At 44.5% G+C, this 27,317-nt stretch overlaps 1 protein-coding gene across 1 annotated transcript in view; it reads left to right on the forward strand.

Annotated features, from left to right (window-relative positions):
• The window catches only part of LOC139288751 (leucine-rich repeat-containing G-protein coupled receptor 6), a 35,458-nt gene extending 8,232 nt beyond the window's left edge, over positions 1 to 27,226 (forward strand). Inside the window, exons 2-18 of the mRNA XM_070910153.1 lie at positions 5,841 to 5,912; positions 11,989 to 12,060; positions 13,978 to 14,049; positions 17,189 to 17,404; positions 17,580 to 17,651; positions 19,586 to 19,654; positions 20,123 to 20,194; positions 20,340 to 20,411; positions 20,796 to 20,864; positions 21,336 to 21,407; positions 21,704 to 21,769; positions 21,878 to 21,949; positions 22,205 to 22,276; positions 22,835 to 22,960; positions 23,787 to 23,941; positions 24,609 to 24,689; positions 24,833 to 27,226. Coding sequence (XP_070766254.1) covers positions 5,841 to 5,912; positions 11,989 to 12,060; positions 13,978 to 14,049; positions 17,189 to 17,404; positions 17,580 to 17,651; positions 19,586 to 19,654; positions 20,123 to 20,194; positions 20,340 to 20,411; positions 20,796 to 20,864; positions 21,336 to 21,407; positions 21,704 to 21,769; positions 21,878 to 21,949; positions 22,205 to 22,276; positions 22,835 to 22,960; positions 23,787 to 23,941; positions 24,609 to 24,689; positions 24,833 to 26,082 — 2,680 coding nt within the window. The 3' untranslated portion in view covers positions 26,083 to 27,226. The remainder of the gene's footprint in view (positions 1 to 5,840; positions 5,913 to 11,988; positions 12,061 to 13,977; positions 14,050 to 17,188; positions 17,405 to 17,579; positions 17,652 to 19,585; positions 19,655 to 20,122; positions 20,195 to 20,339; positions 20,412 to 20,795; positions 20,865 to 21,335; positions 21,408 to 21,703; positions 21,770 to 21,877; positions 21,950 to 22,204; positions 22,277 to 22,834; positions 22,961 to 23,786; positions 23,942 to 24,608; positions 24,690 to 24,832) is intronic.
• Positions 27,227 to 27,317: the final 91 nt, after the last annotated feature.

Here is a 27,317-nt window from a genome sequence, read left to right on the forward strand (position 1 = left end):
ACAAATACACAGAAGCATCTCCCTTTTCTGTCTCGTTATCTTCCTCCCTCCCTCTCTGTCTCTCTGCTCTTTTGTGGCCGAGTCCTCCCCGTGGCCCTCCTTGTCCAGGTGAAAGACTTCTCCTCGCCCTCTCCCTCGCTCTTTGTGCCCCGTGAATGAGAGAAAGAGAGAATAAGAGAGGGAAAGATAAAGAGAGAGTGCCTTCGGACACAAAGGGCAGTGTACCCCTCCCAGGAAGTCTGGGAGAGAGGGAGAAAAAAAAACACACATCTTTAGAGGAAGGAGGAGGGGAGGACAGCATTGTACCCTCCTTCCTGACTCTTTGTATGTGTGTGTGTGTGTGTGTGTGTGCATGCCTGTGTGTGTTTGTGTGTGTGTGTGTGCAAGCTCATGTGTGACCGCGAGGGAAACTGAATGCCAAAGCAGTCAGTCTATTCAAATAGAAAAAAAGCGAACACACTTAGACCTCACCCTCACACACAGTAGACACACACATTCTGCTCTCTCTGTCACACACACACACACACACACACACACACACACACACACACACACACACTAATGCAGACAACCATTTAGGCCCTCTTTAAGGCGGCGCCCGAGCATTGACTACCAGTTGCATTGTGCGGAATAAAAGATCCTCTTTCATCGTGGCCTTAACTGTTTCAAAGAGCTAAGCGGAGAGGATCAGACCGGCTGAATCCGACTGAAGACATTACTGTCATAGTTACTGTAAAAGACAGCCAAGGTGTGGCTCAAGCACCGCTAATGCAGAACTCCTGCCCTCTGGGCAAGGCTCTGGTTGTTGATTTCCACTAAAGATCTGTTACTCTAATGTTCCTCACAGATAAGCCGTCTTCAAAGGTGCAGAGCTTACCGCCATTATTGGCTGTTTGTTTCGTAAGAGTCTCCACCTGAGCGAGGGAGAAAGGGATTGGCAGGGAGGCAAGAAGAAAGAGAGAGAGAAAGAGAGCAGAGGAGGAAGTGAGAGGGAAGACCTCGGGGTATGGCTCTTGTGAGGTGATTTTGTGTGTAAGAGAGAGAGAGAGTCATGAAAAACATCCTTCTCAAGGGCAACAATGTAAGCCTGTTTGTTTACATGCTTTTGCCTGCTTTGTTATGTGCTGTACCTGCATGCAATTTTATGCTTGAGCGGCATGCCAGAAACTTTTCCATACAAGTTTTTTTTTCTTTTTTACTTTGAGACAATGGAATTCTCCAAAGTGAAATGTATCAAGTCATCTCTCCTCAGCCTGCTCCTGCACGGCTTTGTCCGACTGACACATTTCACCATTGATGGTTGAAACAGACACCTGACGGCTGATCGCATCTGTCCCGCTCTGAGGGCATATTCACTCGCCAGGGTGGTCCGTCAACCACCCCACAAAAGCCACCCGGAGCCTTGAGTGTGTATGGAGTGCCTGTGGATGTAGCGTGGGTGTGTGTGTACATCTCTGAAAATAAACAGGGGTGTTTCTCATATGATGTGGCCAGTTGTTTTGCTGCGCTAAATCACCAGCTCTTGTCAGAAATGCTTGCAGTTTGAAATTGGCTACAACAGAGCTAGGGGCACATTGACACCCCCACACACACCGCCTTTGATCACAGAGCTGATAACATACTTCAGTAGTTCTGTTGACGGCAGAGAGGAAATATGATAAATCACATTATTGTAACTACCGGACTGTGTAACCCCATGCTCCAGTTGAAATTTGAAACAGAGGTCGGGAGGGAAAGAGTGAGTGTGAGCGATAGAGTGGCATAAGAGAGGGGGAGAGAAAGGGCCAAGGCTGATGAATGGAAATGTACCTCTATTTCTTCATGCTTCCGTTCCCCCCTTAAGACAAGCTCTCTGCCACGGTTACTCTATCAATCACAGCATAAAACAGTCAAATATCCAGTGCTTTACCTTTCTTCCCATGCCAAACCTTCCTCTCTTACATTCTCATGCACACAAGCGTACGCACTCACACACACTTAGGGGAGGACAGACAAAACGATCTATCAGAGCACATTGTGTATCTGCAAATCATGGAACGATGGAGGGAATAGAAATTGCTGCGATATTGGCCGCAATTTCACACACGCTACTGTGCTTAAACACACAAAATTGCATGCAAGCACATGAAAATCTAATTCCTCTCCAGGGAAACAGAAAGAGATCACTGGGGGCTTTGTCAGTCATTCTGCAGGTTCAGAGCGGAGGGGGGGGGGATAAAAAAAGAACAGTTAAGAGGCACATTTGTGTGTGTGTTTGTTGAGGGATGAGCATGGGTCTCCATGTCTGCATCCTTTGCTCGGGAGTCTTTAGTTCGTCAGTCAGCAGCAGATGGAGATCTGAGGGGAGGAGATGGCCTGTGTGCCTCTGTTAGTTGAGAGATGTGTTGTCCTGCGAGCAATATCAGGCTGCTTTCTTGACGCCGCGATGGCCAAGATAGGGGCAGGCCGGTTCCCCACTGAATACTCAAATGAGAAATAAAGAAAAGAAACCACATGAACTCTGATTCTGTCCCTCACTCACAAACAGACCCACACAGCAATCCTCACAGTCTCCGTGGCCCCGGCAGCGTCCGGGTATGATGTGGTGAAAGACCAGGGACTGTGCCCACCACATCTGCAGGCTGCCTGGAAAACAATAGGGGTGTGAAACTGAGCGACAGACATCTTACCACACACACCGCAGTCACCTATAAATGGAAAAAAATATTGTGCCGCGCACACAGATACTGACATACATGCTTGCACTCAGTCTCCCTCTCTCTCTCACACACAGCACACAAATTAGAGATGCCCATAAAATGGGGACACAGAAACCCCAATTCTAATTGTGAAACTCCCATACGCTGCGGAGCCTGCAAAATCTTTAAGCGCTCTCTTTCTCATTTCTTTTGCGGCCATTTATTTGCGCTGAAAATATCTGCACGTCACAGCGCCAGCCGACACAATGCACATGTGGTAGTCATCAATCATAATTATCATGGTTTAAAAAAGCCACAGCTGTTATTTGATTTTAAAAACAAGCCATAGCGCAGCGCCTTCCAACGATACGTCAAGTTGTCAGCGGAGGCCTTGGCCTGCACAGCAGAAATGTCTCTCTCTCTCTCCGGCTTCCCAATGAGCTCGTTGGAGAGCACAGCCGAGCAGAGCTGCATTCAACCTTTCCCCATGACTCACCACTGTGTGTCTTTATTTTTAAACATTTTCTCTCTCCATTGCTGCGTGTTTATTCTGTCTGAGTGAGGCCGCTGTTATGGACTTCACACAACGTTTGTTTATGGCGTCTTTAATCAGGACCAGATAATGGAGAGTCGTCTCCATCAGTGGGAGCGCATCCCAAGAAGCTGGGTGTTGTGTTTGTGTGTGTGTGTGTACCTACGTGTGTGTGTGTTGCTATGATTTAATGATCCCCCCAGAATGTTCCAATAAATATTTTTCTCAGAAGAATATTAGTACACAATGAATAGGATTACGGTGTGTATGTGTATTGTTCATGAGGCCCCATGAGGTGATCGTGTGCTTCCAGCGTTGTACGTGATGTCACCCAGTCTTTATTATGTCAGTTGGTTTGCTGTTAGTGCTGTGTCATCTCCATGGCAACTTTGTTATCACTTATATTTACCTCTGACTTTAATCAAGCAGTAGTGCATTACAATTGTTGTATTCACTCCCAAATTACTGCCTAGAGCCTGAGCAGATTGTGCCAAAAAATGGGACTAACATGATGAATATGATTCACATGACATCACCACCTGTTTGTTGAGGTCCGATGACAGCATCCCATGTCAGCAACAACGTTGGGGAAAACATAACAAATTACACATTATTTGTTCATTTACTTATTAATGATGAGCACTTGATGTGCACATCAAAACATTTGAAATTTTACTTACTGATTTGTTAGTTCACTCATGGGTCACGTGTCATTCATTCATAACCGCAAAAATGAGACTATAATATTTAAAAGGTGGCCTGTGGAGTTTTTATTGCAACAAACATCACTACATTCAGTATTTCACACCAAAATGCATATATGTGTGTCCTTAAAGCCCTATACCTCCTAAGACATTGGCAAAGCCTTCTTTGAATATTTTGACACCTGCATAATTTACTCTGGCTTGTGGTCTCCTTCTTCTCCTCTTTTATTGGTCCATTGCTACCTTTTATGGCGCATTATCACCACCAGCTGTCAATATGCATTACCACTCTCCGTAGCATAAATGTGTGTAATGCCACTGCTGTGCTTGTGGTGGGCTGTCAGAACACAAGATACAAACGGGACCTACTCGTCAGTAATTGTGATGTGATTAATGAAATTGGTAGATCAATGCCCGACTCTGTTCTGTTACAGACAAAAACAGTATTGAATCAACCATTTTTCCCTCAACCCTGATCGAAAGCATCCACCCTGCCTGTGTGTCCCTGAGTAACACCTTGAACCCCTCTCTCAGCAGTCGGACCTCCCAGGAGGGGGCATCCTCGACAGGAAATTCCTGTGTTAGGGAAACTAACATGCCATCATTATGCTTTCATAAGGAAAATATTCAGTGTCAGCAGAGGCTGTAAAAAGGCTACATAATTATCTGACCTACAAAATCAAAACGACACAGCTAACGTTGCAAACTCATCGCATGGTGAGAACACACCTCCTCACCCAAAGTGACACCCAGAGTCCACATCCCAGTGCCTGATGTTAAATGTTATCCATGACAGGGTACCGAACTGTTGGTATGCTAGATTTGTCACAACTGCTAAATATGACTATTGGCTATTCAAATACCCAAATTGGCGTAGAGGAGTATTGCCATGCAGTGTTTTTTCCACATCTCCCCTGAAGCTGAATATAGATCGTGCCTGCGGATAAATTCATCCAGCCCCCGTCAGCTTGGCTGACTTGACAAACAAACAGCCCGTGTGTCAAAACTCCCAACTGCAAAGGGCTTCTGAGAGCACAGTTTACACTTGCTAGCCCGGTGGTCTGGCTTTATGAGCAATGGTTAGTGTCATGCACACACACAGACACACACGCACATACAAGCCTCACTCTTGAAGACTCATGCGAGACCCCAAGGGCTGTGAAAGCAAAGAAGGGGTGACGTAACACCTCTTTGCTTTCATTGTGTTTATCAAAGAGATGACCTTACATGACTGAGGCCACAAGGTTATGTATGTTTTCTACCAGAGGCTGACACATAAGTTTTCCTCATACTATCCCAAGTGTTAAAAAAGTGTGTGTGTTTGTGTGTGTGTGTGTGTGTGTGTGTGCATGCATGCATGTATCCGAGCATCCTGCACCTCTCCCTCTTTGACCGCAACGCAGCTGCGTCAACACTCACCCCCCAACACACCCTCTCATGTCAGAGTGTGTCAGAGACGCAGAGAAATGGAGTGTGTCTGTGTTACAGCACTGAACAAAGGGGGAAGGAGGTGGTCTCCTGAGAAACCTGAGGAAGAAAAAAAAGAAGAGGAGAGATGGAGAGGGGAGCGAGAGAGAGAGAGAGAGAGCGATAGATATGGAGGGCGACTGAGGGGTCAGATCTGAGAGAAGGTAGAGTGAGACATCTGGAAAAGAGAAAGAGTCACTGGGACGAGGAGGAAATTACAGCTGCCCAACAATGATTCATTGGGGAAAATTCTCTTCTACATCTCCCTCTCGTCCTCCAACCTCTCTACCTAACCCTCTAACCTCTCTCTGCGTGCTATTCCCCACTCTTAATGATTGATCGCCATGTGAAAAATGCGTTCTCAACATTGGTAAATTTACATGTACAAAAGAACATCGATAAGGTATACACTGACGGATACTTTGATACTGATGCTCCCCCTTCTCTCTCTCTCTCTAGGGATCTGAGCATGAACAACATCAGTGAGATCCAGCCCAGAGCCTTCCACCGACTGCACCTGTTATCAGAACTGTGAGTACAAAATCATGCAATCAATAAACCTCCATCATCACAACTCACACACATGACAAAAAACAGTCATTCCCGGAACCACTGATACGCGCAGACCTCAGTGATGGGGATTGATGACTCTGGCCTGCCTCTGATCTCTCCTACCAAGAAACTGCCTGCAGCAATGGGCTAGTAGATCCTGGGATGGCTGCACAAAAGAGGGAGGCGAAGGGAACCTGATATTCACTCAGAGAGTGAATATATGGTCCTTAAAGTGTTTAGAGAGCAGGTTCTGTGCTCAGCATCCAAGCCGCTGCTTTCTTGCCCTCCTTGACTTTGTTACAGCTGGACAGCTCAGCAGGAGCAGTACACACGTAGACACGCGCCTCTGCCAAGACAAGCAACACACTATAGGAGAACCTCAGGACAGGATTGGGGGAAAATGAAAACAGCAAAGATTTATGTTTTTCTTGTTTATTACATTAAGTATAGGTAAGGTTGGGTATCACTGGAATATTTTGATAAAGCTGACAATACACTAAATGAGTTATATGCCGAAACAGACATGATTCTTTATACTTTTCTTGAATGGTAGCAAAATAAACAATATGATAAAATAAGAAAACAAGACTAAGATTTTGACCCACCTTCTGTGCCAAATTTCTTGACTTCTATACTCTGAGCTACGGACACACTTTGGTCACTAAGTATTAGGTAATGGTTGATGAAAGCACACACGCAGTAGCAAAAACATGTTTTTGGTCGACCTGGCCGATATCTGATTTGAGCACTCAGCAGAACTCAGCTACCTCTCGGTTTGACAAAGGCTTGTGTGTAGTAACTCGTGGGGGCTTATGTGTGTATGTCAGCCTTCACCTGATTCTTCTACTTCTGAAGCCTGCAGTGTGTGTGTGTGTGTGTGTGTCTGCATGGGGTGTTTGAACAGTCCGCTGTTTTCTTTGCTAATTCTCGCAGCTGCAGCCTGTGAAGCATGAGCTAATGATGATGAAAGTTAAAAGGTTAGCTGGATAACCATTCAGTTGGCTTTGAGCCACCGTCAAACTGGATCTGAAGAGTAGAACGAAGCTGAACAATTAAGTTTTGTGACACCTCAAAGTTCCAGAGTTAAATTCAAGACTTTGATTTAATGTTGTTTATTGAATTGCTCATCTGAACTTCTACAATCGTAGAAAAATGGCATAGGTCAGATACTGTTGATGGCGTAATAATCAGAACCACACAGTGCAGAGTGATGTTGAACATTGATGCTGACATTTGCCTGCTTTGGGGATAAGGGGGTGGGGGTCTTGGATGCAGCTCCACCTGTGTTTGTCCAGAGACAATCCTCCCAGCGTTTTTACAGCCCCGTTGATCTTGCTTCCTCTGTATCACTCTCATGTTCTGACACTTTATGGAGACGTTCTGTTGCTTTGTAACTCTTCCAAGGAGGATGTTCCTGCCCTAAAGCCAATTTTTATAGCCTGTTGACCATTTCTGGAAACATGCTGAGACGATGATGATGTTCCAAGGCAGGGAGAGCCACATTTCTGACATCCACTCCTGTCTAGGAGGTTTAGAGAGTTGAGGAAATGCAGGTTATGGTAGACACATTATAATTACGACAAGTTATAGCGCTAAAAAAACCAAACCGAGGCTCTAAACACAAACACGGTCGGTTTGAGAGCGAGAGCGTTTGATGTGGGTCTACAGCACTTGTTGGTAGCACAGGGAGAGGCAAGGGGCAGGCAGGTTGTGACTGGTAGAGTGATAAATTGTTTGATGTTGGGCTTCTACCTCGCTGCCTGCCCTCCCTCCCTCTATCTCCCTCCTTTCCAATTCATTTCTACAGACCCCCATCTCCATTTTACTGCAGGCTATTGCAAGCTGCAGTCACTGCCTTTGATAGTTTTTCTACTTTTTTCCCATTTTGGCATTCTCCGTGTTCTTACAAACCAAAACAAATCTGCTTATGGCAAGAAGTCCAGCTTTCATCCTGTTTTACACTATGGGGCGGGGAGGGAATAAAATCTTATGAGCCACATACAGAGTGTCCTTCTGAAGCACTGCTCATAAATGTAAACTGTATTATGCTGCCTCTTATCGCTTTGCTCACTTCTATAGTGTCAAAGTGCAAACAGCTAATCTCTTTGAACCTCAAATGAGGTGATTATATTAATTCACAAAGCAGGCAGAAAACCTGCCTTTGATTCATTGCGGCATTAATATTGATAATAAGATGTGTAGTGTAATTGCGCCTCCCTCCAGCCCTTTCGCTACTCTACTTTTTTTCTAAACCTTATTCTATTGATCTCAGATCCCTCTCATTAAGCCTTCATTTAGCGCTTTGATCAGTAAATCGCCTATTAATTCAAACGCACAAACCTGCACGCAACTGTCAGTCAGACGGAGCATGAAGAGAGGCGACTGAGAGGCAGACTGCATGTCTATGGATTAATGAGAGGGCAGCAATGCCCACACTCCGGTACAGACTCCGAGACTGGTTACTCATCTACCTGACATATCAAAGACATCGCCTCTCTTCAAGTGTTCCACTCTAATATCAAAGGTGCGCCATCTATTTATGATCTAATTGCAATTGGGAACTGGCAGAGGGTGGTTTTAGATGAGACTGAGAAGGCAACAGTGCTTTCCGCCTATCATCAAAGTCCGCGCCTTCGGAGATCACATTTCACTCTGACGTTTTTTTCTTTGACTTCTCTCAGAATCAGCCATTTGGGGTGAGTCTCTCTTGCTCATCGTATCATTATCTGTAGCCATCACTCACCTCCTAAATACAGAGCTGAATTTTGCCCATTCAAAGTGGCCTGACAGGCAAAACAATCTCACAGGATTTCTTAAAACCCTCTATCACTGTTGGCTTTGCCTCTTTTGACGCACACTATTGCCTGATTGAGCCAAAGTGCGTAGAATATGGTGCTAGCTCCTGTTATCAGCTCGAGACTGAAATTCTGATGAATCTGATCTTGTCTTCGGCAGTATCCGCCAAACCTGGAATATCCATCCAGGCTGGGCTTCTCCAGCCCTGCGAGCGTGCTCTCAGGTGCTCTCCAACTATCACACAAATTAAATCCAAATGTAAGAGGAGAGAAGTGGAGAGTGGAGGCCAGTGCTGCCCTGCTTGTCTTCCTCTTGGTGATAAGATTGTCTGCTGATAGGCCAGGAGTATGACGTAGGTGAGGGTCAAGGGGTTACAATATTGGCTGTCTTGATCCTCCAGGTGCACCACACAGCTGGGACTATCTAGGTCAATTAAAACTTTTCCTTTTAGTGTTGCCAACATTGGCTTTTGTCTGCTTGTCTCTTTCTCTCCCACAAACACGTACACACCCGCACACACTGTTTCCCATGTCTATATTTTACTCCAATAACTTCAGAGGTTAACGCCAGGTTAAGTGGTTGACCCTAAGGCTGAACCCCTGAACAGAAGGAGGGATAACATTTCTATTGATGGACTAAGGGTGAAAAGGGTCATACATGCATTTGTTCTTACAGACACGCCCATACACAAACCGCACTCTTTCTGATAAGACCTGTTTATCCTCTCCTTCTTCTTTCATCATCGACTCCCATCAACCATCCCGGCCCTGCTGCCACTACGATGTCATATCGCTACATGAGATAGTATCCCAAAATATGATGTTGTCTATGCTGTCTAGGTCTTTAATCCATCTTTTTGTTTATTATTTTGAGGCAATGGGACATGGTGATACATAGGATAATCAGCGGTTGGTATGCTTCACTAAAGGCACTGATCAGCTCTGATAGCAGGGTGGTCTCACATTCGTTACCACCCCTCACGATTTCTCTCCCATACGTTTGAGCTACACTGGCCTCTGTTATTTTATCTATGAATCACTTCAATGGAGCTGAATTATACTGAGGTGGAATTTTTATCTGCGCCGTCCAGGGGCCAAGAAAAATTCTAACCATCCCCAAATCAAATTAAAAGAAAAAACAGTTGGAGCCACGGTTTGACAAGAGCAAGGCGCCTTTCATTAGAATGAGATTGATGTGGAACGACTCGGAGGCTAAGTGCGGAACATTCACTCATACGTACAATCATTTAAACACACACACACCCACACGTACAAACACATAAATACACACACTGATATCATGGAAACAGTTGGTCAATGGCAACTGCCGGTGTTCTGTTGATGTCTATCAAGAACGTCTGAACATTTCTTTCCTTTTTCAATATCCATCTTCACTTTCGACATAATTATCCATTTGACAAATTAAGTCAGCAAAAAAAAAAAAAAAGCATGATTCCACTCTGATGCTGTTTTGGCTCCAATGGTGCAGTTAATAGAGAAAGGCTGGTTGGCAGTAGGACATGTACATCATACCATGGCCTTAACTACAATGTTTCTTTTCTAAAACTCAAATTTACTGGCCCTCCTCATCCCCCCGTGAAAAGACATTTATTTTTCTTTCTTTGGTGCTACCTATATCTCTTTTTTCCCGTCCAATGCGTCTGTAACTAATCATTGTGTTTGAACGGCAACCAAAAGACGGCACTTAGGGGTCTTTGCAGAAAGACGCTTAGATCTATTTTACTGGTGTCAGGACCTCAGCAAGGCCTATTGAAACAGTTACTTCTGGAAAAGAAGTGGTCCCCAGTAGCCAGCTTGTGCAATAGCGGAAACTGAAATGGTATTGAAGTAGCAGACCTATCGTCCACCGAGGGACAACAAATGGGCCGTTTCTTCATGAGTGAAAATCAGATCTAAGAGCAAATTTAACTCCTTTATCTAATTCTTAATGAACATTGGAATTTGCAGGGTCAAAGAGCTGCAGTTGCTGCCGATCAACTCTCCGTCATCTGCGTCTTACATCTCTGTGAAATCTATAGAGACATTCTGTGACGCAGTCAAAGTCTGTTTGAATGAGTTTTGACTGTGGTTTGAGAGGCATGACTAAATGGCACCACAATAGCTTGGATAACAATCACTCTATTTTGCCTTCTAGTATGCTGATGTGGGCGTGCATCTATGTGTATGTGCGGGTGTGTGTTTGATAAATACGAGCTCTATAAGAGTTCTAAACTGGGCTGAGTGTGAGATTTGGCAGGCACGGGTGGGGCTGTGTGGTTTGCCACTGCACAGTAATAAGACTGAGACATGTTGACATGAGTATCAAATGTCAGAGGGAGTTTGCTGGGAGCCCTCGTCCATTACCATCTGGATGATAGTGGCTTGGAAAGGCAGGCAGAACTTTATATCAATGTTTCAGTATCCTGGCATTGATGGAACAACTGCTTAGCATAAGGCTGAAATGTCAGGCAAATGTCACCTGTGGACCAACGGTGTGAGGAGGAGGATGCCAATGAGTCATTTTTAACTTGTGTGTGTGTGTGTGTGTGTGTGTGTGTTTAATAAAAGTGGGTGGTCTCGAGCTGTGAAGACCAAATCTGTGTTTAAACTGTGCTTCCAGCTCGTGACCTTAAGACTTACTCTGTTGGACTGAACGTTATTTATTTTGACATCTTATACACACTCACAAATGACCATTAGGTGCTGTGTTTGATAAACAAACTGATTGGATTGCTTGTGTGAATGTGTGTGGTTTCTCTCCCTCGCTGTCCTCAAGGCCCCTCAGAACAGGGCCAATTTACCTCAAGGACATGGAAAATAGCACACGCATTCACGCTGCACACACACGCGCTCATGTGCACATACTGTATATAGTATACACCTTACTATATACACTCACATGAGCACAAGCAAATATACTTTCACGCTGCACTTGTTGACCCAGTCTCAGTCTCATTCAATTCAGTCTTTACTCACTCATCAGAGCTCCCAGGATTGGTTAAGGTTTCAGGGTGTGCTTCAGGCCAATAGCAACCACACTGAAGGGAATAGAATAGTGTTATTTGCATACTGCCCCAACAGTAACCCCAAAGCAGGAACTCAGAATGAAGTCATATCACAGCTCAATCCAAAAACGTAGAAGCAACAGGCAAAACTTCTCTTATGAGACTTGTACATTTTATTGGTGCATGTGCTTATATTTCATTTTGCACTTTTATGTTTTGATTTTCTCCGTTTTGATCTCTGTGTTTCTCTCCTAGGCGTATCTCAGGGAATCAGCTGAGGTATATCTCAGGCCACGCTCTCCAGGGTCTCCACAACCTCAAAGTTCTGTAAGTAACCTCCTCCTCCTCCTCCTCCCTCCCACCCTATCCCACACTGGTGGTTCAGTCATCATTCCAGGTGGGTTGTTCCACTCCAGCATTCTGGGGGGATAGACTTGTGCTCCCGCCTTGAATAAAACACACAGGCCACGCATCATTAACTGTAGTTAAAGTTTATGGGCTGGGGGAGACCTGCCCTGCTTGCAGTTCCTTCATTCCCAAACGAGCCCTGATTCAAGCATGCACACACACATACACACATACACAGGTCAGGTGTAATGCAGGGACCTCCCAGTCACACCACCCACCGAGATTACAGCAAGTGACAAAAAAAAAAATCACTTAAAAAACGCAATTTAAAGCTGTTCTCTCAACACCCCATTTCTCATAGTGTGTTCATAGCCTTATGTTCCATGGCCACCAACTGTTAGCGCGCTGTGATGTATTAAATCACAAAAAAGTGCAAAGCAACCATAAAAACTATGGTACTCTCTGACTTGTGAGTGCGCCATCATAATGAGTTGCGGCCTTATTTCTAGTGGGCACAAGACAAGGGTATTAAGGAGGTTTTCATGAGCCTTGGAAACCAACTCAAATCCTTTTGGACCCTGGCTGAGAAAAGTTTGAGAAGCCCTGCCGCAGAATATAAACTTAGCTTGAGAATTGTGGTTTGTAATTTGAGGGAATCTTGGGGATTACAAGGCACACAAGTTGATCTTCTTTCACCTTGTGTTGTGAAACTCACAGAGACAGAAGGAGTGAACCAGCCATGAATCCTGGGCTATTATGTCATTACGGCTGAAGGACACGCATATCCTGAATTCATACAAGTCTGCAAGCATTCAAGCTTCACACAATAACACCCGAGCAAATTTTGGATGGTGTCTTTGACCTCAGAGCAGCTGAGCTGTTGGTTTCCTTCCTCAATATATTAGTTAAAGTCAGGCTGTGTCAAACTCAAATGGGCCGCTGACCTTGTGTAGGGTAACCGCAAGGTCCCTGCTGACTCTAATACATACACACAAGGTTATGAAGGTTATGAATGAGTGGAGTACTGCGAAGCTCCCCGTAGGAAATTTCTTTGACACAGGAAAAAGACTCATTTCGATGCATTTATCATGGCATCATCGTCCCAGTGGAAACATTCCCCTGATCCTCTCAAACCTGAGCAGCATTTTTTCTACACTGAAGCAATCACAGTGTCTTACACAGGAGACTATTGTGTAGTACACTACACTACGAAAGCATGTGACACATTGAATTATGTAAATAAATATAGTAAAATATGCATCTTGAGATATCATTGCAACCATCACTTATGGCTAAATAACATTTTAGATAAAAAAAAAGTCTCGCACTTGGCAGTAGAGCATCAAGGTTATTTCATTATCACAAAGAAAAAAAGTTAGAGAATCCTTATATTATAATAACTTTACTGTGAGCTAAGATGTTAAACTGCTGTGACACAAGACCTTACACTCACAGACTCACGGAGACTGAATATTGTGGCACCATGATGCCATGATAAAGGCATAACGGTGCTGCTGGGAGCGACACAATGGAGACTAAACGCCTCGCGTTAACGTCAGACGACTGGTCACGATAAAAACTTTAAAGAAGGAGTGAGAGAAAGACAGAGAAAGCGAGGGAGGGAGAGGAAAGAGAGAGGGCTATTGTTTGCTCCCCACTTCCTCCTCCTCGCTTCTTGCTCCATTCTTCTGAGAATGACATCAGCAGCCCACCCAAGGAGCTTCTCTTTCCTTCTACCCTTCATTCTCTGCTTCTCTTCAAGCTTTCACTGGCCCTTTCCTTCTTGTGTCAGATTTCCCTCACAATGGAATTATTTGTTCTGCTTGATGTGCCCTCACGCACGCCATGTACACGGACCTATTACCTATAACTTAATAATCTGTACGTGTTTTTCAGGATGCTACAAAACAACCAACTGGAGAGACTTCCTGATGATGCTCCATGGGACCTGCCCAACCTACTGTCCCTGTGAGTCTCTCTCTTACACACACACACACATATACACACACACACACACAGTAATCATGCTATTCTACCTCATCCAGCAGGGAATGAAACATCCCCTGGCCACCCACCCACACATCTCAGCTCTAACCGCAATGCAGGTATAGAGTACCACTGACATATTACAGACCATGCCCCAATAGCTCTGCATTCAGTGCTGTACTGCCTGATGGTAGGAGTCACAGCCTGACTGTGTCAGTGCAGTTCATGGTAGCATCTGGAAGCCATGAGGGAAACAGCAGACACTGCAGGCCAGGGAGAGCATCTCCAATGAGCTGTGAAACAACCCCATTTTCCATCAATTCCCCCTCTCTTCCTCCTCCGCTCCTCTCCTCCGTTCTTCTCCCACCACCCACACCGCTATCCCCCTGGCTAATGAGAGTGTTTGGTGGCATAATTGTCTCATCTGTGGGGTCAGTGTGTACGTGTGTGTGTGTGTGTGTGTGTGTGTGTGTGTGTGTGTCGGTGTGAATGTTTGGGCGGGTGCATGTGGACCACCTAATCTGTAATTCCTCACCCCTACCCGTCTCTCCCAGCTTTGTACCGCACACGTACTTCACATCCCTGCTTTCCAAATTCATAATTCTTTGTAAATATCCATAAAGCCATTTCCTTCATCACACACACACACACTCAAATTTCTGGAGTTGTAACGCAGGAGGGGCGTGCACATGTAACTCTTCCACCACCTACAACGTTTCCCTGTCTGGTATAAAGCAGGCCTGCTGTCCCTCAACACTGTCACCAAGCCTGCGCACACACCCACACATCTGTACACACATACTGTACCTACAGACCAGCACTATGGCTCAGGCTGTCCTTGTGTGAGTGTATGTCTAACCTCACAATTTTCTGTCATGATGATGCCTCTGTCTATGTGTGTGTGTATGTGTGTGTGGTCTCTCAATTTCTTCACATAGAGATGGTCTCAAGTAATGAAAACACACACACACACACACACACACACACACACACACACACACACACACACACACACACACACACAGAGCCAGTGTATAGAGACGCACCTTGTCATTACAGTAATGATAAGCCCAGCAGAGAAAGATTACTGGAAAGGCTTTGGAGAGTGAAGCTTGTCGGCGCCTCTCACTGACATAAAACACACCAGGTAAAAAGAAAGACAGACAGCATCTCAGACAGCACATGGGTTTTAAATTGGTATAAATGTATAAAGGAGGCTTTCATCCAAAATAAACCACGTCTTAATCTCGGACCAGAATCCTTTTGTCAGCAGAGAAATTTCTCTCACCATTTGGAACGGGCTAATTACAACACACAGCATGTGAGTGCTGTTGTTGAGTTCGGTGCCATCATAAGACAGATGTGTTTTGGGACCCAACCCGCAGGTTAAGCAGTGTAATCACCACTGATGAGTTCCACAAGCCACATTAATCAACGTAATCCTGTTTTTAGAGATTTGACTCTGATGGTAGTGAAACGTGCACCTCCAAGTTCCCCTGTTGTATAAAATGTTAGCCATCTGGAGAATTGAACCGGTGGAGGCAGGTCCACAGATCTCCTGGATCATTTAAGAGAACTTTCTCTTTCTGTCTCTATTTCTCTCTCCCGTAATCGTACCTCAGACTTTGATGTGATGGGCAGGAAATAGTTGCTGCTTTATTGGCTTCTGTGGAACATTCCTGGTTCTGTCTGGACCTTCTGGAGTCCTGGCAGGTCCACCCAGAGGAGCAATTATTATTTTGCCCTGGAGAACAAACCAGAAAGTTGAAGGGTCTTCCGTAGCTTTCATCCTGCGATTTGGGTCAGGGACAAACAATGTCCACAGTTGGAGTGCACAGGATGCACAAGGACGATGTTTAGCACTGAGAACTAATGTGTGCTCAGGAAGTAGACAAGATGAAAATTTCTTGAAGCAGTTTGTGTGTGCGCGTACACACATTCATGTGTATTTACATGTATGCTGGAGGGTGTTTCCCTGTGTGCCTGTGTGTGAGCATCTGCCAGTGTATACAGTTGCCTCTCCTGATGGAAAATTTCCCTGGGGAGAAAAGCCCAGAGTTCAGAGTTCAAGTTCAGATTTCACTTTGATGATGCTGTTTGTTTGGTGAAGGCTCCGAGGGGTGAGGAGGCTGAGGAGGAGCTGTGGCGCGAGAATCAAAGAACCACAGTGGAAGATTGATAAGGGAGGATGTTTGAAAGACGAACAAGAGTTAAGGAGTGAGACGCAAAGGGGTTCGCGGCGGCTGGGAGTGCATCAATGAAGATGTAAGAAACAAAATGTGAGTGTGAGGGGCCGGAGGGAGGAAAACTAGATTAATGAATGAGTGTGAAGGGCCAAAGAAAGAAGAATAGCAGGAGGAAGTGGTCTCTGCTTGTCAACTCTGCCCTGAGGGGATCATTCATCACTATGGACAGTGTGTATGCATGTGCAAATTTAGGTGGGGTGTGTGTGTGTGTGTGTCACAGTCCACACTCATTGCCTGTGGGTTGAGGACACAGAGGGAGAGAGGGGACAAAGGTTTGTTAGTTTTGGTATGGTCGAAGAGATGAAAGTGCATGTGTGAGAGCACATGTGTATGTGCCATAAATTCATCAGCTGAAAGGAGTTGAGTTTGTGTATGAGACGTGGAAACGTCAGGGACTGATGGCGACAGCGGGGCTCAAATGGAAAGAGTGAAGGAGGGAGGAACAGCTGAAGATGCATCTTTAACCGTTCCTCCCTCCTTCCATCTTTCCCTTTTTCCAGACACTGAGGGAAGTCGGCTTTACGAAACATAAATAAAGCGAGGTAGAATAAAAGGGGCTCGCAGCAACCGCTCCTACACGTTTGAGTCTGTGTTTTTCTCATCTTACATTTCATACATGTCTGTGCTGGTGAAGCTAGACATGGCTTATTTAGCATGGGAATAAATCATAACGTGGAGCTTCTGAGAAGCTGCAGCAAAGATGAAAGAAGGAGAATTAAGGATGTGTAATGCTCATAATAACCTTCCTGTAAGCCAAAGTGTTTCAATGCCACGACACACAACCTCTAATACACGGATACACATGCACAAAAGTAAACACACTGTACTTAGACTTGGTGATTATCTCGCTAAGCTCAGTTCCTCTCACCCTGCAGGCGTCTTGATGCTAACCTGTTGTCTGAGGTTCCGGCTGGGGCCTTCAGAGGGGTTCGCGCTCTAAGACACCTGTGGTTGGACGACAACTCCCTAACAGAGATCCCAGTGACGGCCCTGGACTCTCTGCCCTCCCTGCAGGCCATGACGCTGGCCCTCAACCAGATCACACACATCCCCGACTATGCATTCACCAACCTCTCCGCCCTTGTCGTGCTGTAAGTGACATCTTGATTTGTTTACTTAAAACTCTCCTGAGTCCGGGTTTCTCAACTTACCAGAGAAATGATTTGTTCCGTTGACTTAGAGCAGGGCGGTGATGATTGCAGTGTGGAAACGTTTTTGAGAAAGTCATTTCTGATTTGATGAAAAATATTTGTGGCCTTTGTCCAGGCATCTCCATAACAACCAGATCCAGAGCATGGGCGCACGATGTTTTGAAGGTTTACACAGTCTGGAGACACTGTGAGTATCTCACACACACACATACACACAGACATGATCACAGTACCTCCTCTGTTTCCCAAAACACCAATGCAGGCTTTGTGATGACAAAGTATCAGCAAGTATCAACATTCATCCGGTATGGTAGTGTTTACAACAATCACATTGCCTTAGATTAACTCTAAGATATATGAAGAAATATAACCTCAAAAATGTAATATAACCAAGAGCCATCATTACACTGTCTGACTACAGCCTTGTTCCTTTTTGTGCATGAAAGTGTTTGGTGTTACTTGGAACACCTGAAATTAATGTGTTTCCATAAATCATATGTACCACGTGTGCCAAAGAATAATGAAGTGTAGCGCTAAATAATACAGTCATAATGATTAATATCCTGGTAATTTCAGCAGGTGCTTGAACGTTTCTCAAAACCACAACCAACAAATGAACGACAGGAATGTGAAGATGAAAAGTTCCTCTTTGATTACCTTGAAGTAACATCAACAGATTCCTCTGTGTTTTGTGAAAGTAATTGCTAAGCAGCGGTTGAGGTCAAATATGGCTCAGCATGGCTACAGGAGAGCTGTTTGAGCGCTTCGATAACTAGAGCCTAACCACGCGCCAATATGGAAACCGCAGGAAACTGACGCAGTCTTATGAAAGAGGTGGAGAAAGAAAGCGAGAGAAACGGAGACAACTGTGTCTCCTGCAAAATTCATGGTGGTCTGATGAAAACACCGTTTCTGGCATGCTGCTTAACAACCTGTTGAAGTGTAAAAAATTATGCGTTCCCTTTTATGAGCATGTGTGTGGGCACATGTGAGTGTGTGTGTGTGTGCAGATAAGCATGTATTTCTGCCTGTGCACTCACAAGAGTATGGCCAGCTTAACACTTAAACTTAACAGCCATTATCCATGCTGGGAAATGTGAGGGAACAGGGTGTAAGGCAGGGGAGCCATGGTTAAGGGGATGAAGGGAATCTAGAGAATGGGAAAAAGAGCGATGGAGCTCTCTGGACCAGAATAGTGTGTGTTAAAGTGTTTGGGCCGTCAGCGGCGAGGAGAGACAGATGATTCAGCGGGATAAGATGACAGGTGTCATTGACGTGGGGATTGCGCTGGTATGAGGGGTTAATCTCTCACAGCGGCCTCGCTTATGAGAAATACGAGACCATCTGCATCACCACCACCCTCCCCAACCCCTAGTGTGTATTATAAAATCATTACAACGAGGAGCTGTCCAGGGGACTGCTGGAAAACGTAACAGCATATGCAAACAAGACAGAGCAGACACAGACAGACAAACATTTCCCAACATCCACCGATGGTTGGGGGAAAAACACACATATGAATCAAGAAGTACTATGAAAGGTATTTTTGTTCTCTTATATACTTGAAATGTATAAAAATAAATCCAGCTGACTATAACTGAATACTTTTAGATATCCTTTGACCTGGATGGCTAAGAATCGACAAAGACAGTACACATACATGCATGCAGACACAAAGAACTATGTATGCACTACTACACACTTTTTCCACGTACACAAGCACATCTACAGTACATACTCATACAGTCAAGAAATACAGTAAAACCCCTTTTCCTGCCACCTGCATATGAGCTGTGTCAACCATAGCAACGGCTGTTTTGATACAGCGTTTCCTGGGCAACTAATCAGAGACAGACCTGAATAATCTGGTCAGAGCAGCAAAGGTCAAGGGTCACGTCCAAACTTCACACTCTACAGCTGTCAGCCTCTCAGAGTGGAGAGGAAATGGCTACATATACAGACGCAATCAGACATACTTTCTCACACACAGAAATACAGAATATGATATATGGTTGGATTATGATTTCCATTGCAAGGAAATAAAACCTCCATCATGCCTTGGACTGAATGTTTCAATATATTATTTCATTATGACTGTTTATCTTACTGTCTCTCTATCAGGGATTTAAACTACAATGATCTGCAGGAGTTCCCTGTGGCCATCAGGACACTGAGTAAGCTTCAGGAACTGTGAGTACACACACATACACAAACACACAAAAACACACCTGCCTGACATGACTATCATGGTTGCGTTATCCCAAGTAATCCCGTTAAGTGATTTTAATGTGGCACTCGGATACAATCTCTCTCGCCCTAAGCAGGTGCTGGCTACACACCCACGCACCCGCTCGCCTGCACGTACACACAGACGCACATGCACGCGCACACAAACCATGTTTTCCCCCCAGCTTCAGCAGATGTTCTGCAGTGTGCATATGTGTCACAGATACAGCGTATGCGTGTGTGTTTACATCTCATTTATCCAAAAATGTTTTTCAGCTGTGCAATGGCAGGTGCAACATGAGGACATATGACTTGCCTCTCGCTCACAAACACACTCTGTTGTTTCTCCAAACACACACACACGCACACATACAGAAAATCAGAAACATATTGATAGACTGACTGACTAACAGTATGTTTTTACATTTGCAGGGGCTTCCATAACAACAATATCAAAGCCATCCCTGAGAGGGCCTTCGTGGGAAACCCTCAGCTCCAAACGATGTGAGCTTAATGCTTATTATGTGCACATACTGTATTAGATAAACACATAATTGTGATTTCATGTCAACATTATAACACAACTCACTCCCAAAAACAAATTAATCAGAATATATGTGCAAATCAAAATTCTCTTGCTTTTTTGCAGTCATTTCTACGAGAACCCCATCCAGTTTGTGGGAAAATCCGCTTTCCAGTTCTTACCCAAGTTGCACACACTGTAAGTATGCGGTCAGCACAAACCATTCCAGTGAGTTAGCCCAAACACTGTTTAAATCATCCTCAGTCCCTAGCAGTGAGAGTTGAGTGGACATGTGTAATGGCCTACTGAATGATGTTGTGTTAGCGTATTGCTGTGCTGTGTGCTGATGTGGTAAGAGAGAGTGTGTTGTAAGAACATGTTGAATGGTGTGACTTATGATGTCTAGTGAGACAGCCAAAACAGCCTGTGTTGATGTTGGAAGAAAAATTTGATGGCTGAAATGAGCTGTTAGACAAGCACTGTGTGCACATGCATGTGTGTGTGTGTGTGAGAGAGAGAGAGAGAGAGAGAGAGAGAGAAAGAGAGAGAGCTTTCTGACACTTTCCTCCCTGTTGACTGCAGTTCCCTTAACGGAGCAACTCAGATTCAAGAGTTTCCTGATCTGAAAGGAACCACCAGCCTGGAAATTTTGTGAGTGTCTCCTTTATCCCCAGACACACACACACACACACACACACACACACACACACACACACACCACCACCACACACACGCATAGTATTATTTCATCTAATGGGGCTTCACCATATACAACAACAAACAGTGTGAAAAGAGGTTGAGGTTGAGACACAACCACAGGAGTCCAAGTACATGAGAGAAAAAGAGCGGCGAGATATAAGGATAAGCAGGAGAGAGACACACACACAGAAAGCCAAGAGAAAAAAATAGGTAATATGTGTGTTTTAGGATTCTAGAAGAGAAAGGGACAGAATAGGAGACTGAGAAAAGGATAGGGAGGGGTAAGCTAGTTATGCCATCCAGTGACAGGTTTGGCGAACCTACACAGCTCCCTGTCTGACCAAGTTAGACTCACGGGACTGGGAGATCCTTTCGCTTGCTTGCACTTCAACAATGATCAGAGGATTCTCTTTTTCTCTATAGGACGCTGACTCGGGCCGGTCTCTCAGCTCTCCCTCTGGATCTATGTGAGCAGCTGCCTCGCCTCAGAGTGCTGTGAGTATACACACACACGCACACACACACACACATACACATACACACAAGGGGGGTGAGAGGTACAAAAACTGATACACAAAACCCAACTGTGGACAGTTGTGCCCCCAAGCAATCATTTGTACAATCACTGTGCTATGAAATCCAATCACCCCCCCCAAAATTATTGTCCTGCTATATCGCCTTGCTCACAGAGCCGACTGTTCACCCAAATAATCCTGTCACCCCCATAATTTCCCACGCTATAAATCCACAGCTGGTCACTGTGTTTATGTGTGCTTTGTGTGTTGTTGTAGGGAGCTGTCTTACAACCAGATAGAGGATCTACCCAGCTTTTACCACTGCTCTGCATTGCAAGAGATGTGAGTTCAACCCCCAACACAACTGCACATATCAAAACATTTTTATGTTTCCCTGCATATTCTACATTGTACTTATGTATGCCTACATGTATTTTTTTTTATCAACAGAGGGCTACAGCATAACCAAATCAGGAGGATAGAGTCAAGCACCTTCCAGCAGCTCACCTCTTTAAGAGCACTGTAAGTCAATATTTGTTGTAATGAAATAATCTGAGGAGGGAAAATCACTCATGGTATGATGAGGGGTCACAAGTAGATATTAGTTCATACTTGGTGGTCATGATCAAAAAAGGTTAGGACGCATTGGTCAGAATCAAACTATGTAGACTTATGCGCTATTACTGACATCTAGTGGTGATCGAGATACAACATTCAATGTGTAATTACAATTCCTTTCGGCCCATTTCAGTTCACGCTGATTGTTTTTTCTGTTAGTGATCTGAGCTGGAATATGATCGAGTGGATCCATCCGGATGCCTTTGCCGCGCTTCACTCTTTGATCAAACTGTGAGTAAACACTAGATACATAACTGTCACTAAGACTCTTCTCCCTTTCATCTGGTCCTTCTGCAGTGTCACTCCTCTCCCCTAGAAGGCATACCAAATTTGTGCATCTTTAATTAAAGTTAAGCTGTATGTCAGAGCCTTCACTTTATATAAACACTCCACACTCGACTGCATGTGCCATAGAAAACCTGTTGTCTTTGGCTGAGTCTACAGAGAACACTGATATGCATTTATTGTTTGAAAAACCCTCTGTGTGGCCAGGAGACTCATCTCAGGTCATGCCAATACAAACTGCTTCTTTGTGTGAAGACTGGTTGAAGTATGCCTAACTAAATAAGCAGATGTACTGCATCTGACAGGAAGTGTTATCTGGAGGGAATCTGATCGAGAGTCTTGTCTGAACTGTTTAAAATATCTAAGAGACAAGGCCTTTTTGTTACCAAGGATGACCCTCGGCAATATCTGAAATGAAAACACATTTTGTGAACACTGACTTGCCCTGATCAGACACCCACCCCCTTCTGTTTCTTTCTCAATGCCTTTCTATTTTTATCTCAGGGACCTTACGGAGAACCGTCTCAGCTCAGTACCCGTTGCAGGTTTGGGGGGTCTCACCCATCTCAAGCTGAGGGGCAACACAGAATTATACGATGCCTTCAGTCCTGATCACTTCCCCCGTATGAGGTAACACAAACGCTACCATGTGTCCTTTTATTCTTTCTTACTTAATGTAGTCCCCAACATGAACCTTGTGTTTTGGTTTCTCAGCAAAAATTGATTTAAGATGATAACTTACCCAGGTGTGTATCCCCTGGCTGTAAGGAGCAATGCATCACTTCCCATCCCTTCAATTATCCTTCCTCAAACAATTTTCTATTAATATCTTCAATTTACCAAAAGCAGCCAAGGTTGACAATAAACTAATCACACTGTATCCCTGCAAGCCATTCCTGAACTGAACTTCAACAACGAGGAAGCATTTGTCAGCAGCAAGTTCATTCTTGTTGCAAAGATCACTGAAAGGCCTGGAAAGGTGCAGTGAAGTAAAAATGGAGAGTGAGTTTCAAAGACATAGGAGATGGCAGGTGATCAAGTGGCAATGTCAGCAATACTGTAGAACATCGTCCAAAACAGAACTCTTGGCAGAAAGCCATTTCAAAAGCATTGCACATTGTACAGTAAATGCTTGCGTATAACCATCCACACCAAAGTTAGCTGATCCAGACTTCGTTTCAACTACGTTTTCCCATTAGATGATGGGCAATTGTACTTGATTTTTCATGTATACTCAAGTGCTACAGGAACAGATCCATAAGCACTTAAGCTTGCTTCAGAACATTAATGTGAATATCCAATGTTGTATCTAAAAGCTAAGCTGGAAATGCTCAAGCTCATTAAAAAGAACATCATGCAAGTCATACGGTTTTGTTACCATCCACTTGTTATACCATCTGTTGTGGCATTGTTTTTCTTGGTCTATTGTCAATACTGTTCCATCTGTTTGTTACAGGGTAATAGAGATGCCTTACGCCTACCAGTGCTGTGTGTATGGTTCCTGTGATAGCTACAAGCCGATCAGCCAGTGGGACACAGAGCAGAGCAACACTGACGAGGACCTACACAAGAGGACTGTAGCCATGTACCCTGTCCATGCTGACACACACTGTAAGAAAGCACACAATTTCGATATCTGTGCGAGCATATATACAGAGTGTAACACACATGGTACACACCCAGGATGAGGGGTAAAGTAATACATGGAAATCTGAGCCCCATATGCCTGCACTCATTGCCAAATTATTGACACAAGCCCACTTGAAACATGTCAGGGCCTCACGGAAACCACAGCTACCTGGCAGCTGACACACTTTTACACTTGAGTATTGACCCTTCCATGCATTCCTGTGGTAGGCATACAATATTAACACCAATAAACCAAAATTAAGTTGAAATTAAAACCATTAAACCTACGCCATTAAATCTGAAAATATACAATTGCTCGGTGTAAGAAAAGGTAACAATAACAAAAGATGATTAAAGCATGACATATCACTGATTAAAATTTATTCACCTTTAATTGTTAGAAAAACAGTCATGATGATCAAATTTCCTGCAAGTGCCAATTATCGTCTACAAATGTTGTTTTCTTTTTCTTTCATTGCAAAAGAATCACCTCCCTTGTTGCATCAACCCCCTGTAGCCAGGACCACATACAATCTAACATGCATACAGTATACTGTGTACATTTATGCCCCAATAAGCTGTCATAAAACCAACCAACTGATTCGCCCCAAGGTGTTGGATTTTTAACCCTGACAATGCTTTATTCCAGATGACCCTGACCTGGAGGAGTTCCAACTAGAAATAGAGGAATCCAAACTACAGACCAGTGTCCAATGCACACCGACTCCAGGTAACAGAAGTCACACTGTCAGCCATGATGACCAAGCTGTTATCAACTGGCTTGCAGATTGTTTTGTCACAACTAGTATGAGGAGACTGAGACATGAATTCACCATTTACAGGTTTATCTACAGCTGATTTGTTTGTTTGCAGGCCCTTTCCGTCCCTGTGACTCTCTGTTGGGCAGCTGGCTGGTTCGTGTGGGCTTGTGGTCCATCTCCTTGGTGTCTCTTCTGGGGAACTCCCTCCTGCTCCTGTCCCTCTTCGGGTCACCCGGTTACCTGTCACCGCTCCGCTTCACTGTGGCCTGCATGGGTGCATCCAACCTGCTGACGGGTGTGTGCACATGCACCTTGGCCCTTGTTGATGCTCTAACCCTGGGAGAGTTTGGTCACCATGGTGCCCGCTGGGAGGGGGGTCCTGGTTGTCAGGCAACCGGGTGGGTCTGGGTGTTTGCGTCTGAGGCAAGTGTGTTGCTGCTGACTCTGGCAGCTGTGCAGTGTGGCGTGAGCGTGACATGTGCCCGCGCCTATGGGAAGTCCCCATCCCTTGGGAGTGTACGCACATGTGCACTTTTCTGCCTCACTCTTTCCCTTACCCTTGCTTCTCTCCCACTGGTAGGAGTTGGAGAGTACGGGTCCTCACCTTTCTGCCTTCCCTCACCCCTGCCACCCCCATCCTCTCGACTGCCATCTTCCCTGGGCTTTCCCTTAGCGCTCATTATGATGAACACCCTGTGCTTGCTTATAGTCACAGGTTCATACATCCGCCTTTACTGGGAGTTACTTAGGGGAGAGTGTGAGGGCCTGTGGGACTGCGCTATGATAAAACATGTTGCCTGGCTAATATTCACCAATGGCCTCCTCTATGTACCAGTAGCTTTCCTCTCCCTCTGCTCCCTCCTGGGTCTCCTCTCTCTGGGGGAGGAAGTGCTAAAGTCAGTTCTCCTGCTTCTCCAGCCTCTGCCTGCCTGCCTCAACCCCCTCCTCTTCCTCCTTTTCACACGAGACCACTCCCAGTTTTTCTTCTGGCCTCACCCCAAAGCGCTTCCACAGCTACGCCGGGACCGCACCCTGGACTCGCTGGTTTCTGTGGAGACAGAGAAGAGCTCCTGCTCTGATTCGTCGACACAGGTGTCACTTGCTGATGCTGATGCCCTGTACAGTGGGGGGCCCCCACTCCAACCCCGACTGGATCCAATCCGGTTTTCCCACTGCTCCTCTACTTCCTCTGTTCCTCTCATCCCTTGCCAGATACCCACTGCCAGAGATAGAGACAGGGTGACAGAACGAGGGAGCCTGAACGACGATGAATGTCTGAAGAGTTTGGAGCAAGATGTGATTCATAACACTTGCCCTCTGTATCACTCTACCATGACTCCCTCTCTCACCTCTAATCCATGAGCCTCCAAGCTAGTGGTCTGAATAGCTGGGACACTATGGACACTCAAGGACCATCATTGAACGGCAGCAGCAAGACCAGCTCTGGGTTATCAATCCTCAAGCACCTCAGAATGAGTCCACACAGAGACTGTAGAGTACTCAAGAGAAGTCTATGAGAACACAACAAAGTGCCTCTGAAAATGGAGAGTACAACTAAAAGTTCCCTTCACAATAAAGACTATTAAAGGAAACGCCACGATACAACATGACTGCTATAATAAAGGACCATTTCAGACACTACCCAGTGGACTGCGTCAGTCATGGACTTGCATGACAAAAAAAAGCTACAATAAAAGCTTGTTAATTACATGGAAAATCTAAGCATCAGACAAATCAATGGTTTAGCCAGGGGTAATTTAGGTAGAACCAGTAGAATTTTAAGTGTAAATGTTTATACTGAAATGTGATGATGAGACATGCAGCTTAGAGGTTACAGATTGTTTGGTTATATTTTAAATGGAGTTATCTTATTTTTGTTTTTTAAATATAAGTTCTATCCTATTGCTAAGGTCTATTTCAAAGAAAGGGAGTCATCATCAGACACACCAGGACATTTTACCAGAGTAAGCTAACATTTTTCATTCACAGAAATGTTATTGTCATATATATTTCTTTGCAACTGTGTAATAGCTGTTATAAAAATGTTATTCTTTATGTGGCCGCCAAATGCAACAGGAAACAGATCGCACATACAGTTTACATGATTTTGTCTCAAATATGCAACTCTGCCCAACAGGAGGCAAGCAGTTATACAGACTGAATGGGATGTAGCTATTTTTCCACAGACATTAGTGTAGGCTAGCAATATGTACATACAATGTAACTACCTCTGAACTAGCATGGTATTGACTCACTACAGCCTTAAGATGTTTGTCTCCCTTTTTATATGATAAACAACAAATATATAATTTTATATATTAAGAAATAAATCCTTAGTTTGTAAAAAAAAACCTTGCTATTTAGGATGTACATACTTTGTATACAACTGGTAAGCATATGTTTGAATAAAATTATCTTCATACTGTATATACACACACACCAACCACTCTGCTCATGCAATTGTGAAACACACCTTCACACCACACAATAAATCAATGTATACATTAAATAAGTCGAACCATCACTTTGTGTTCAAAATAAACTTTAATATCACAACACAAACATAAACATTATACATATAAATATGTTGATATTTC

The sequence above is a fragment of the Enoplosus armatus genome, chromosome 8, assembly GCF_043641665.1.
Source record: "Enoplosus armatus isolate fEnoArm2 chromosome 8, fEnoArm2.hap1, whole genome shotgun sequence".
Taxonomy (NCBI): domain Eukaryota; kingdom Metazoa; phylum Chordata; class Actinopteri; order Centrarchiformes; family Enoplosidae; genus Enoplosus; species Enoplosus armatus.